The sequence below is a fragment of the Neomonachus schauinslandi genome, chromosome 2, assembly GCF_002201575.2.
Source record: "Neomonachus schauinslandi chromosome 2, ASM220157v2, whole genome shotgun sequence".
NCBI lineage: Eukaryota > Metazoa > Chordata > Mammalia > Carnivora > Phocidae > Neomonachus > Neomonachus schauinslandi.
In genome coordinates this window covers 54,391,469-54,407,156 of record NC_058404.1, presented here as the reverse complement: position 1 = coordinate 54,407,156, position 15,688 = coordinate 54,391,469, and the positions used below count along the sequence as shown (strand labels likewise).

Here is a 15,688-nt window from a genome sequence, read left to right as displayed (position 1 = left end):
TAAGTGCCTGTTTTGCTTATTACTAGTAATAAATTAATATTCTTTTCAAAGTTCAAAGGAAAGAGAAACTGGTATTGGTTTTTATCCAAGTCAGATCCAACTTTTATGAAGACAGTCATAAGCTCAGATCAGAATCAAATAAATTTCAGAACTCAGTTTGAGAGAAAAAGGAAAGGCTTTAGTTAAAATCTTTACAATAAAATAATTATGATTATAAATCTCTTTAGTTAAATATGTACACATTAAATGGTATTTTAAAAAAGAATGAAAATGAGTAGTTTTTCAAGCAAATCTAATGCACAAATATACCATCTTTAGAGTATAATGTCAGTTTAACATTCTTAAACAGCTGTGTCAGACAATGGCTCTGCTTTGTGCAAAACATGATAAGCAAAATTAAGAAAAGTTCTGCAAAATTATTTAGTTCCCCAAGGAAATCACTAAAAAAGAAAATAGTAAAAGAAAAAAATGGTATACACTCGAGCTTGATTGTATACAGAGGCTAGAATGACCAGCACTAATGTAACCCCCATATCTGCTAAGTAAGTCCTTGGGTAACTTTAGTTTGAAGTTAATAGTTGGAAGTCCTAGCAATTGTGCTTTTATGCAGCCACATGGCCAATAAGGTAGATGTTGTCATAAAGGTGCCCTACAAAATCTTCACTAATGTTTTGAGCAGCACGACGGGTATTTCGAATAAATTCTCTTTTTGACATTTTATTCTTCACATGAGGGCTAGTGAGGTCAATGGAAAGTAGAATCAAAGAGTAGCACAGGACATAGACAGCATCTGGAATTAAAAAGAAACACCTCAAATTAGTAGGTGGTTTGAAAAATGTGGTCCCAAAGGCATTTTAATGCAAAAATTTTCATAATTTAAAGAAATTGAGATTCGATCATAACTAAACAGAGAATGGCCAACTCATCCCAGTTTGCCTGGGCCTCTTCCAGTTTTAGCACTGAAAATCCCGTGTCCTGCGAAACTCTTCAGTCCTGGACAAATAGGGATGGTTGATCATCCTAACTGACCACCAGTTCGTGAGTATTTCCTTCAACTCATAAAGCATTTTAGAGTAATTTAGGAATTTATAGTGAAAGCTCATTCTAAATATAAAAATTTCAGAATTGGCTTTATTTTCATCTTTGCTTTCAAATGTGATACTCCCACTCAACTATCCAAAAAAAACACCTGTACCGTTAGTATATTTATCTTCCCATTCAAAAAAAAAAAAAAAAACCCCAAAACCCACATATATATTTACATAGAATGTTTTTTATAAAAATCTAATTGGAAAATATTTAATGACAAAGACATATATTAACAGTTCTTGAAAATAAAATGTAAACAACTTATAAGATTATTACATTAATATTCTCATTTGACATATGTATTTTTAAGGTCCATGGAATTTACGTATTAATTTCAGAAGTAAATTTTTAGGGAAAAGATTGCTAGACCTGAGCAGCATGCAACAACAACAACAAAATGTCTTTATATTTGCCCAAAGCAATATCTGATGTTTACTATCAAAATAGTAACAAACCTCAAGATACTTATTATTATACGCTACAACTACTTGCTACTACTATGGGGTTTTTATTTCAGAATCCTGCAGGCTTAATAAAGCAAAGTCAAATATTATGTTTTATAAAAGCATTTTCAACAAATTTCATATGATGGGTAAATGTTTTGTAACCACCACTAAATCAATACAATACAATTTTTGAGATGAAGAGGTAAGTAAAGCTCTGTCAAATGAAAAAATACGTAGAATACTCACGTTATATTGCACGTACATAGATATATACTCATACACACAAATTATAAAAATTAGTTGTATTAAAAATAAATTTTTTAGTAGAAAAAATCTAGGTGTTACCTATGTAATATGTGGACTATGAAAAGCTTTAAAAATAATTTCTCAAGTTTTTAGTTAAATTAGTAATATCCAATTCTCAATCAAGAATACTTTTAATAAATTTATAGCTAAGTCTAACTTTCTTCCTAAAACAGTGTTTACTACATATAAATGACAGCTATGATAAACTATTTTAAGCTCACATAAATGTTGTATTCTATAGAATTAGTCATTGCTGTAAGTAGTAAGAGAAGTATTTGTAATTACTGAAAGCACGTTTCCCCGTGGTGAGAAAAAAATGTCTCATATACTACTATTTTTACCTGGAGGTGGAACGGGGCTGGAAGGAATTCACTATATATATTCTTACCAGGACTAAGGCCAAGTTCTCGCATTAAATCGGGGTTACAAGCACAGAATCTATGTGAGAACTTTGTTATGAGAGTTTCAAGATACTCCCCACGCTCTTCAGGGGCATGGATATGACGAAAAAATTCTCTCAGTGCATTGGGCAAAAATTGATTTCTAAAATTATGCAACGTTACAAGGTCATCCAAGACATCCCTCCTAGTGGAAAAAGAAAAAGACACAGCTTTAGTTAACATTTCTCTACTAAAAAAATGATAAGGACTCAAATTATGTTTTGGATGAAAATACTTTATTACTGATTCTCAGATCAGCTAATCCTACAAAGTATACATAATCCTTAAAATTAAAAAATCCAACTCTGATTATTTAAGACATTAAATAATTTTTAATTTTTTTGTGCATAGGTTATAACAAAGCAAGGTGAAACCAGTAATTCTAATTATAAAATGAAGAAAAAATAAATTTTGCAATATTAAAAGTGTCAGCTTCTTTTCAAGTGTTTTTTTTGGCTAAATTCAAATAGCAACAGAATTCTTTATGTTTTTAACTCTGAAAATAGGAGTTTTCACTTTCCACAGCAATCCACACCACCAGAGGTAACAACTATTTATGTAGACTTTAAAAAGTGTCAACATATAGTATATGTTTTTCCTAGTATTTGCTTTTCTTATTTCATATGGTATACTGTGAACAGCTTTCTATGTCTTTACACACAGATCTAAATCATTCTTTTTAATGACTCAACAGTATTCCATCTTATGGAGGTAACAATTCTACTTATGTGCATTTGGATTATTTACAATTATATAAATATTTGTGTAAGTATATGTGTATGTGTATACATATTTTTTATCAATGGCAATCTAATCAGGAGTCATCCTTTGTAATACTATGCTTCAATTCTTGCTGAACTCAACCATGATTATATGATCATATCTTTAATTTCTATCAATTGTTTATGGTAGGGATAGGCAAATTATAGCTAGTGTGCCAAATATGGCCCACTCCCTATTTTTGTAAATAAAATTTTATTAGAACACAGCCATACTCATTTGTTTACATACTGTTTGTCTGCTTTCAGGCTACAATGGTAGTTATAAATAGCTGTGAGAAAAATTTCTCAACTAGGTGACTGCTATGTGGTATAGTTTTAAAAGTAAAGCTTAACTCATTAAAAGCATTACTTAACTCATTTCTGATGAAAACTTAAATTTTTTTTTACCTTTCATCAAGATAGATTCTCAGTTTTTTCCAATTTAGTGTTCTTGTACAGAAGATAAACTTTGCTATTTCCTTTGGTGAATCATCTAGGATACCCTTGGACATAAAGTAGTTCACTCCCTAAGGCAGAAAGACAAGTCTACATAAATAAAGTCAGTCTTTATTTATAAATTTTAACAATTAGGCAATAGCGGAACAATAGCCATAAATTCTGTCCAGCATTAATAGACTTTTTATAGCTTTAACATGCAAAATACAAGCTAGAACTTGAGCTGAAACTATTACTTGTGGTTGATAATTTACATGCAATGAAAAGTAGGAAATTCAAAGTTAAGACTCCTAAGGAAATCCTAATTCAATTTTCTGGCTCATGTCAGTTAAAACTAACTATATAGAAATACGGCTTATATGGTGCTGGTGGTTGGCAGGGGGAGGGGAAACTACTATGTAGATTTTAAAATAAGCCTTGTACCAAACACTTCCATTGCCTAATAGAAAACTTGATCTCTTAGACATATTCTAATACACTATTCAAGGAAAAAGCTTCTTGAGGAAAAAGAGATTCTCCAAATCAAATCAACAATTTTATTCTGTAAAGAAAAATAATTAAATTATTTAACTTAAAGTAAAGTAGGCACAGTTCCAGGTGGGTTTATGGTCTGTACACACTTTGGCTTTAAGCATCACTACATTCAATAAGAATTTAGCTTCAACATATAGTGAGGCAAAATATAATAAGACAAAACAATTTCAGTGTTTTTTCATAGGATTTATCTTTGAATTTCCTTCTCCCTGCATGCAAAGTTTTCCAGAGAAGCATTATCCACAGTTTGTACCTATTTTAGATTTAAATCAACAACAACAAAACATCAACAAAAAAAATTGAACACTGAAACCAACGTTTTCTCATGTATATGGAGGTCACATTCAAATAAATACCTTATGTGGATTTGAATGTGCAGTTATTGAAATAAAAGGCAGGTGTGTTTATTTCAACTCGTAGTTATCCAGATACATGCGTTCCCATGAATACTTATGTCTGGATAATAGCACACTGTGTGCAGTTAATTAGTAGAGAAAATGATGTATTATATACACGCAACATACTGTTTTCACACATAAATTCCTTCAGCATTTCTTCCCTTTTACAAACACATATAGTACTCAGAAATATTGCACTCATTAAGAATTCAAAAAGTTGGAAGAATTTTTATGAAAGACTCTTCAAGATAAAAAAGTCTCATAAAATTTTTGTATTAAAAAATTTAAAAAAGCAATCTGGTACCATGAGGTAATGCCTTTGAAAGGTTATAATTATCTGTAAATTATAATTCAAAGATAAGATTTTTTAACATAAAACTAATTTTATGAGCCATGAGGATAATGTCCTCATGACAATGTTATCAGTTTCTCATGTGAATCTTAATAGTACAAAAGCAGTGCTAAAGCACTGGATTAAAAAATGTGTCTGAGAAGAGCAGAACGTGATAATATGAAATGTTCTTGTCAACTCAATTGTAAGCTGTATTTCAGACTGCATCCTGGATAAAAGGTTAGGAAATGTAACATGTTCAAGACAGAAAGCCAAAGAATTTGTTTGGAATGAGGCTCTCAGCAACTGAGGGGGCAGGAACTAAAGAAACAGTAATCCTTGTTCCATCCTTTCCTCCATTAGTTTGAATAATCGAGAGTTGACTGTATGTTTTAATTCATCTACTTAGTAAAAATTGTCAGGTTTGATTTTTTCCAAAGTTCCTCCATTTAAAAGAATAACAATATTTCAGAAGCATTTGCAGCACTTAATTTTAAATCTAAGCTATTCAAACCCCAAGGAATGTCAACTAAATATTATTTAATAGGTTCTTTATCTACACCTACTTGTAAATCAATATTTAAGAGATGTAAAACTAAATCTAATCAATTTTTAAAATCATACAAAATAGTGGGGCGCCTGGGTGGCTCAGTTGGTTAAGCGACTGCCTTCGGCTCAGGTCATGATCCTGGAGTCCCGGGATCGAGTCCCGTATCGGGCTCCCTGCTCGGCGGGGAGTCTGCTTCTCCCTCTGACCCTCCTCCCTCTCATGCTCTCTCTATCTCATTCTCTCTCTCAAATAAATAAATAAAATCTTTAAAAAAAAAAAATAAAAAAAAAAATAAAATCATACAAAATAGTAAAAAAACACTAAATGATCCACTAAATAGTACATAATTCTCTAATTATATGACATATGCATTTTAATATCATTTGATGCTCCTTAGTTACAAATTAGCATTGGTATTTGCCTCATGTAAGCATTCCTAAAATATGTTGTTGATAATTTCCTTTTTTAAGGAATACATGCTTTAAGAATTTAATCCCTCGCCTACTTTGAAGACTCCATAATAAATCATATACAGAAGAGTAAGCAAGAACACAAACAGCTTTAAACCCAGTCCTGAAAACGAGGGACACAGCTTGAAATTAGCCAACTCTGTTGGTTTTATGAGGAAAGGAGGCATTAGCTTTCATGTCTGGGATTTCTCTGGAGAGGAAGATTACTTCAGAAGGGCTGTCAAAGTGATGGGTCGAGGGGTGTGAAATAGGAAAAGGCATGAAATCAGATTATAATTTTCTTCAATAAGCAAGCGGGCAATCGTCCAAATTCCTATCTTGTTAGGTAAGCAATGAACTACTAAAGAAAACATAGTATGAGATTGGTTGAATAACTCTACATTTGTTTAATAAGTGGTGTAAGTTTTCATTTTTAATATAGTTTTAGAAGAATGCCCAGGCCACATAGCATGTTACTAATCAGGACTAGAGCTCTCAGCAGAGTGAGAGTAAGCATGTAGTGTCTCACAGACAAAGGAAATCATGAACATTAATATTAGTCTATGCTAACATAGTTTCCAGAAAAAGGGAAGGCAGTAGCTCACTATTGTCCACATAATTCACTACAAAAGTGTCAGATTCTGGATGGCAGATTTTGTGGGGCATATTGACAAACTAGAATTTATCTGCATAAAGGAAATCAGGACCTGATTAGATTGTTGAAGGGTCAATCCCTGTTAGATAAGGAAGACTTGAAGGATGTACTGATATTAGGCCTAAAGAAGATACTTAGGAAAGAAGATTAAGACTTTAAGACATCTGAAAAGTTTTATCATAAGGAAAAAGAACAGACATTGTGTGTGGTTTTAGTGAAGATCTTAAGCTGATGAAAACTATAGAACTTCTTCCCAGAATAATGCACATACACATTTTTAAAATATACATTAAGTGCCTGAAGCCCATCTAAGGACTGCAGGTTAGGAATCCCTATTCTAGATGATGTAGGAGTATGGCTACTGAGTGTCCGTAATAGGGAGGGAGGTTAGTGCCATGTAAGGGAGGCTACACTTGTAATTACAGCTGAGTTGTTCAAGGCCAATGGTTTGTCATTTGCCTGATTCAAATTTTTTTTTTTTTACATCTCCAAAATAAACCTAATCCTCAAATTATTACTACTTAAGTTTTTTTGATTGCTTAATCCATATACATGTTAACTCCATTATGCAAACTCTACACGGTTCAACTTGCAGAATTATCTGAATTGTTACCGCCATAGTGTAGTTCCTTTTCTTTCACATGGGAATAATTCTAAGACATTTTTGTCATATGACTTGAAGATAAATCATGATGGTGTCAGTCCTATAATGAATTGGCTCCATAGCATAAAGGGAAGTTTTTGTCATCTGGAAGAAGACTATTGACCAAAATGGATTTTACTAAAAAAAAATAGTTTTAAAGGAAAGTTATATTGGGATAAATGAAATTCGTATCATGAAAATTGATTTGGTATATATATTAAGATTCATATTTCTCTCATAAGAGTAAACAATATTCATATTACAAATCCTAAATTCCTTACTAATGTAATTTTTTTTAAGAGAGAGAGAGAGAGGGAGAGCATGTGCCTGAGCATGGGTGGGGTAGAGAGAGAATCAAGCAAGCTCCACGCTCAGTGCATACTAGGGGCTTGACCTCACAACCCTGAGATCATGACCTGAGCCGTGATCAAGAGTCAGATGCTTAACCAACTGAGCCACCCACGTGCCCCAGAAAGAGATATTCTTATAAATAATCATAAATATTAATTTGGAAAAAAAATCTAAAATTTTAAAATCCACTCTATAACTAGACAAATGGGTTAGTCTTTTTAGCTGCTAACAGGATAGGTGCCCCAGTAATGTGATTTTTAAAAGAAGTATCCATTTAACTTCAGATTTAAATATAAAGGTGAACACCCAAAGACTAGTTTGTAAAGTAGATATATGTATATCTGTGCATATGTGTGTATATATGTATAGATAGCTATGTAGGTACGTACCTGCTTTATTTTTCTTTTAAAGATTTTATTTATTTATTTGACAGAGAGAGACACAGCAAGAGAGGGAACACAAGCAGGGGGAGTGGGAGAGGGAGAAGCAGGCTCCCTGCCGAGCAGGGAGCCCAATGCGGGACTCGATACCAGGACCCTGGGATCATGACCTGACCTGAAGGCAGACGCTTAATGACTGAGCCACCCACGTGCCCCGGTATCTGCTTTAAAAGCATTTCTGAAACATTGAGTCAAAACAAGTATATTAAAATTATCTACATCTTCATTTAAAATGTATTAAGTGCAAGGGATATATGCAAGGTATTTAGTGACAGACACTGAGAAGTATAAAACATTTTTGCTCTAAGAAAATCTAAAGTTTATCTGGGGAGATGAGACAGGGACACAAATAAGTAGAATATGCATATGTGACAATCAATGACACAAGGCAGTTAAATAGGGCCTAAATGAACAGGTATGAAAAATAAGCATTTCAGTAGTTCAGTGGAAGGAAAAATCACTGTGAGACAGGACATTTAGATAAGTTCTTCTGGAATATCTACTTTGAAAGAATCGTAGTGGTTTAAATAGCTCAGAATGAGGGGAACCCTGGAGATGAATATTTTAGTCAATGTTGTATTATATAAGCAAAAGCATTATAAGATAAAAAATCAGGCAATTTTCAGGAAAATAGGGGAACTATCTTGGGTTTGAGAGCCAAGTCTGGAACTAGACTGTAACAGGAATAGCAGTGAATGTTACGGTAAGGAGTTTATCTTCTCCCTTATATGTAATTGGAAGCCTCTGAAGGCTTTTTAACATAATGAAGCAATGGCCTGCAATATAAATTTGACAGTAATATAAAGAGAAATAATAAAAGGGAAATTAGACAGTAGGCTACTACAGTTGTCCAGGCTTAAAGCAACAGAAATGCAAAGGAAATAATCTATCCTAAAAACATATGGAAACCCCACATATGCTACGTATGTATATGAAAATATGAAGCGAGAGCACATTTTACCATGCTGGCTATCATGCCAAGGAATAATGAAAAGTGAAAGATTAAGTTAACTGATGTTTCTGGCTTAGACGAAAAGGGAAATGACTGACAGGGGGGAAAACTCACAGGTTATAGAGGGTGCTGATTTAAAGAAAACAGTAGTGAGTTTGGACTTCAAAATGTTGACCTTCAGGTGATGATAAATAAAACTAGAAAGGCAAAATAGGCAGCTGACAATGTAATAAGATATAAAAAAACAAGTGCGGGTTGAAGGTACAGACTAAGGATCCTGAATAAGAAGAATCGGTAAAGGAGTAAGCAGAGATGGAAGAATGGAGGGACAGAATCATGTCCCAGAGGCTAAAAGTCTTTGAACTGTAAAGAAAAGGGTATACAATGCAATTATCTAGTATAGTTGAAAGAGCATAATTTTCACAAGGACCAAATCATGGCTGTGTGATTTTGTGAACATAATTTACTCAAACTTCCCAAACCTTAGTTTCTTAATCAGTAAAAATCTTATTTAAGTGGCTACTGTGAAGTTATGAAAGTGTCTAGCATGGAACATGGCTAGTTTCCTTTTTCCTTTAGGTAGCTCAAGGAGATGAAAATGGGAAAGAAGGTAATGGATTTGGTGACTGGGAGAAAAGAAAGTAGTGCCTTTCAAGGGGTCTCTTTCCAGAGTGATGGGGACTCAAGTCTAGGAAGAAAGCTAAGGAATGAGCTCAAGGTAAGGAAATTGATAGCCCAGTCGCTTGAAAAATTTATTAGTACAAAGGAGGGAAAAATATTAAAGAACATTAGAGGTCAAAAAGAGAAACAACTGTTTTTTGAAGACAATTCTGACCCATGCACATCAGAAGACGCAAGAAAGAAAATCAACAGGGAGAGGAAAAGATTGACAAAGGAACAGTAAGAGATAATGAGAGCAGCAAGGTAGACAAAGGGGAGCAGGGGAAAGACTGAAAATACAAGTGGAATTAGAACTCGTCACACTCTGGCCAGGGTACAGACACTCTCCACTGCAGGCAAGGAGAAACCCTGCAGAGGACTGCCCTGAGGGATAGAGCAGCCAAAACACAGTGGCGGAGTGCACACAGCATACCCCAGAGACACTTCCTGAAGCACCAAGCCCTGGAGAGTATATGACCTCTTCTTTATAAAGCCATTACTCTCAGGAGCAGGAAACATAACTGGCCTTCCCAACACAAAGACAGAGACCTAGACAAAATGCTAAGATGGAGAAATTCATCCCAAAAGAAAGAACAAGAAAAGGTCACAGCCAGGGATCTAATCAAATCAGGTAAGTAATGTGCCTGATCCAGACTTTAAAGCAACAATCATAAGGATACTATCTGGGCTTGAGAAATGCATAGAAGACACCAAGGGAGTCTCTTACTGCAGGGATAAAAGAGCTTAAAACCAATCAGGCCAAAATGAAAAATGCCATAACTGAGATCTGAAGCCAACTGGATGCAATGACCACAAGGATGGAAGAAGCAGAGGAACGAATTAAGTGATATAGAAGATAGAATTATGGAAACTAATGAAGCTGATCAAAAGAGGGAAGGAAAAATCTTGGATCGTGAACGTAGACTTAAGGAGTTGGTAATGCTTTCTGAGACTGGAGGACAGGGCAGTAGTGCTGGTTCAGAGATAGGTATATTAAGAAACTGATAAAGGCAGAAAAGAGAGCGCATATTGATTTTCTTCCTAGGGTGCATGAACCATCTAGGAAGAGTTGGAAAAGAGCTGAATTGGATCCCACAGTGAAGTGGTAAAGATTTCTATCAACAATGGGAATCTACTAGGAATAAATTCCTATTCCCCGTTCTTAAATTCCACATGTGCTACATTGGGAATCCACTAGGAATAAACAAAAGGAGTGCCAAGCAGCAGGGAGAACCCAGGTGATGTTAATGTAAATTCATCCCATCTCATTTTAAGTTTTCTTTAATAGAACAGATGTTTGCAGTAATTAAAAAAAAATTAAGAAATTTTGTAAGGTAGACTCCATAGAGTATGTTACTAAAAACTTACGCAAACAATAGCCCTAAGACTTACACAATCAAATTAGAGTGGTGAACTGTTTTGATGTAATTTGTTTAGGAGGGAAACAAATAATTCAAGAAATCATGAAAGGATAGCTTACACCAATATTAAGAAGTAATTTATTTTTTTATTTGTATTTTTTTTAAGATTTTATTTATTTATTTGACAGAGACAGAGATAGCGAGAGCAGGAACACAAGCAGGGGGAGTGGGAGAGGGAGAAGCAGGCTTCCCGCCGAGCAGGGAGCCTGATGTGGGACTCGATCCCAGGACCCAAGGATCATGACCTGAGCTGAAGGCAGATGCTTATATGACTGAGCCACCCAGGCACCCAAGAAGGAATTTAAAATGAAGAAAAAAATGTTTTGGATAAATAAGATGTGGTGTATATATATACAATGGAATATTACTCAGCCATAAAAAAAAAAAAATGGAGTCTTACCATCTGCAATGACATGGATGGACCTAGAGGGTATTATGCTAAGCAAGGTAAGTCATTCGGAGAAAGACAATTATCATATGATTTCACTCAAATGTGGAATTAAAGAAACAAAACAGAGGATCATAGGGGAAGGGTGAGAAAAATAAAATAAGAAGAAATCAGAGAGAGAGACAAACTATAAGAGACTCCTAACTATAGGAAACAAACTGAGGGCTGCTGGAGGGAGTGGGGGGTTGGGTGATGGACAGTAAGTAGGGCACGTGATGTAATGAGAACTGGGTGTTATATACAACTTAGGAATCATTAAATTACCTCTGAAACTAATGCCACACTATATGTTAATTAATTGATTTAAACTTAAAAAATAAAAAGAAGAAATGTATTAGGTGTTAGTCATCTATTTTTTTATTATTGTAAGAATGGCCCTTTTCACACAATTCATGTTTTAAGATACATCCATTTTGTTTCATTTCTTCTATTACATCAATACCCACATTTTCTCTCCCCTTTTAATAAAGCCTTATTTCTTTGATTCAAGTCATTATTATCCACAGTGTGGTTCAAAAGCAAAATCTACCATACATATGTTCAGGACCAGAAATTATACAGGTAGCAAAGTGAATTCTAGAAAACTAGGTATGCAAAACCAAATGAAAAAGAAGCAACTGTTGTTGCAAACCTAAAACTGACTTAAAAAATATACATTCTTAATTAAAAAAAAAAAAAAACAACCCACTAACCACTGTTACTGAAAGTACTGGCTATTGGCACAGACAGTTGGCAGAAACATTATGTAGCAGTTTGTATCTATAACAGAAATCACTACGAAAACAAAATTGGTGGTACCCTTGTTTTCCTATAGAACAGAATAATAAAGATATTTAGAAAAAAACTTGGTTTAACTAATTTTGTTCAAATTTGCCTTTGTATACAATGTGAAATCCAGAACCATGGCTATACTATTTTTCAGGAAATGAATCTATCTTTAGAGCATTATATAATAGAAAGCAAACTGGACACTACATTTTTAAAGGACATTTGAAGACTTTTAAAATAATAATCCTTAAATTTTAACAATAAATATTTATAAAACAGACTTCAATCTAGATTTCTACCTTTTCTTTCAATGAGAAGTAATACAATAATATTCAAATAAGTATTTTAGCCACAGTGAAATGAACAACTGAAATGTCATCTTTTCACATTAAAAAATGTAAAAATTCAGAGACACAAAAAATGTTATGGATATTTGTTTTCTGGATAGTAGAAAATAATTAGACCATCACAGAGAGGGCAGCCTTCTATAGGTCAAATGGAGCGTTCTCATTGTCTTGTTTGAAAATAGCACCGATGGTGATACTATTTCTTCTTTTTTTATAGTGCTTTCAGAATCACTTAAGCAAAATGTAAAATCTATTAATTTTTGTTCAGTCGGCAGTTGTCACTCTCCCTATTTAATTAGGGAATATGTATTCTACAGTTAAGGGAAAAAAACACATATAAGTTGAACAGGTGAAATCCACTTGGGGATATATATACTGTGCAAGTAATAAATCAACACCTTCTTTTTAGTTGCAGCAAAGTAAATGCAGAAGATTATTTAATGAGCAAGTTGTAAGACTAAGTATGGAAGTTTTTGTTCTGTCCTTTCATTTCATTTCATTCTACCCACTAACTTTTGCAGGGTTTTCTTCTGTAAATTTCTATACCACTCTTCTCTATTGTAACACTGACCTTCAGCATAGACTTTAGAAATGTCACACATTGCTTTTTTTTCATGCTAATTTAAGCTGTTTATACATAGTATAATTGTTATTCCTAATCTAGTCACTAGAGTCCAAGACTAAAGTAAAAACTATGCCAAGGCTTTTAAAGTTGTCCTATATAAGGAGATTATAAGATTGACCAGAAACATTCTCCTCTTATGAGGTGCCTATAAGTAGGCTATTTATTCAATGGAAGCCCCTGTGTGACTTAGTTATAATTAAGAGGAAAGGACATCATGAGAATTGGGACAGAAATGTGAAGATGATTTTGATGTCAGTTTGAAATCTGACCTGCAGATTCCAGTCTTGCCTGTTCCCTAGGAAGAACAGAGAGCACACACTGTCCATGCTTATGTGGGGGAAGTGACAGCTGTGAAGAGACGTGCTGATATACTGCCGCCAATTCCTTCTTTTTTTGTTTTTTTTTTTTTGATTAATAGATTTTATTTACTAGAGAGTTTTCAGTTTTTCAGAAAGAGTGAACAAAAGTATAGACAGCTCCCATTTTGGCTCTACCCCCCCAATTTGTCCATCCCATTCAGTTTCCCCTATTATAAACATCTTGCATTGGTGCATTGGTCAGCCAATTCCTTCTTACACCGTTACTGAAAGTAGTCAGAATTAAACATTCTGGAGGATAATGAAGAATCATACTATTCAGTTTTGAGTATGAAATACGGAATGAAGTCAGCTCATTTACAGACCTTGTTTGAAGTGGCAAGGATTTCAGCTTTCCAAAACAATTTTCCATACATCAGGGTGTACAATGTAGATGAACTGCTAAGAATAGTCACACATACACCCTAAATTATTTTTAGCCAGAAGATGTCAATGGGAAATCTCGCATACAGGAGGGATAGTTCAAAGAAAATCTAAAGAAAAATGGAAAATCTTTCTAATGGAGTCCAGGGGAAATGGAGGAGAAATGTAAGACAGATCATTGTGCTTCTTTTTCATAGGAGAGAAAGCAATGACATCAGACAAAATCACATAAATGTCATCATCTAGGGTTTAAATAACAAATAAAAGTTAGTTCCTATTAGTTAATTTTAATAGACTCAAACAGAAGAAGAGTCACACTTTGACTTCTAATAGTCCCCAAAAGTGTCACTCTGCTGACTGGGATAGATCAAGAAGATGATAAGATGAAGAACATGAAGGTAATTCTTAATGATAAATTACTACTACTAATATTATTGACAAGTTGCTGGTAGCTAAAGTAAGCTTCTTGGAAAGGCCCCTTCTTCTCTAAACTGTCTGTAAATTAGAAAAAGAAAGCATTCTAGTCAAAATCTGGAAATAAAACTCTATTAGGTTAAGGTACAATTAAAAATAATTCAAACTAGGGGCGCCTGGGTGGCTCAGTCGTTAAGCGTCTGCCTTCGGCTCAGGTCATGATCCCGGGGTCCTGGGATCGAGCCCCGCATCGGGCTCCCTGCTTGGCAGGAAGCCTGCTTCTCCCTCTCCCACTCCCCCTGCTTGTGTTCCCTCTCTCGCTGTGTCTCTCTCTGTCAAATAAATCAATAAAATCTTAAAAAAAAAATAATTCAAACTAATGAGAAAGTGACACATTTGAATATAATATTGGCTAATACAGAATTCCTGCTTGTAAAAATCACATGCAAATAGATTTAAATGAACCACTTTGCTTTGATAAATAAAAATTAGTTTTCTCATATAACCTAGATTCTAAAATGTACATTTGTAAATATAGTTTAACAGCTCTGAAACAATTTTGAAATAAACAACATTAAGAAAAACTCCAAATCTTAATGGTAAACAAACAGAGAAGCAAGCTGGGATTTAAATAGTAGTTTCACTGCTAGCACATGTGTATACTCATTCATGTAATTAAAGTATCTGTTCATCCTACCACCATATTCAGCCACGACGCAGGTTTGAATTTGAACGTAGTTTTGGAAACCTAATTACTGTTTAAAATGTCCTCAAAAAGATTATACTAAGCATCACCACTGACACAAAAAGTTATATGCAAAAGATTGTTCATCACATGCTAGAAACTGAAATTAAAGGCAAAGGGTATCATCATTTAAAGCTAGCAGATGTTGGTGTGACTGATACATACATTATGAAGGAACATTACTCAGGTGTCAAATATTTATCTACAGGAATCCAAAAGTTCCAAGAGAGGATGAAGCCCAACGCCTACAGCAGTGCTTGGCTCTTGATAGTCTAAGTTGTTGTACCTCTAGCATAAATATAAAGCTACATTTTGGGGCGTACTTAGAGGCACTAGCAATATGTTAGTGTGAATATTAATTCATAATATTTAGTGTTAGTGTGTTAGTGTGAATGTTAGTTCATATTCGCACTAACATATTGTGTATCACAAATATTACTGTCCCCGTTTTTATAGATGAAGTTAACTAGATGAAGAAACTGAAGCCCAGAAGTTAAATAATTTACAAGGTCTAAGTCATATAATTAGTAAGTGGAGAGATACTTAATAAATACTTGTTGAATGCATGTTTAAATCTGTACAAAGCCTCCAGGTGGCTTTCAAGAGAAGCTATTGAGTTTTAAGGATTATATAATTAAACTAAGGGGTAAAAAATGAACAGAACAGAACCACAACAAAAACCTATGAGTTGGATCAAAACTCTAGTATACTTTGAAATG

The 15,688-nt window shown here is 34.1% G+C and overlaps 1 protein-coding gene across 1 annotated transcript in view; it reads right to left on the bottom strand.

The window, feature by feature from the left end:
- Positions 1–177: 177 nt before the first annotated feature.
- Positions 178–15,688, bottom strand: part of FBXO8 (F-box protein 8) — a 47,888-nt gene continuing 32,377 nt past the window's right edge. The window contains exons 4-6 of the mRNA XM_021698723.2: positions 3,451–3,569; positions 2,230–2,426; positions 178–790 (exon numbers count right to left, since the gene is read on the bottom strand). Of these exons, the coding sequence (XP_021554398.1) occupies positions 603–790; positions 2,230–2,426; positions 3,451–3,569 (504 nt within the window). The 3' untranslated portion in view covers positions 178–602. The remainder of the gene's footprint in view (positions 791–2,229; positions 2,427–3,450; positions 3,570–15,688) is intronic.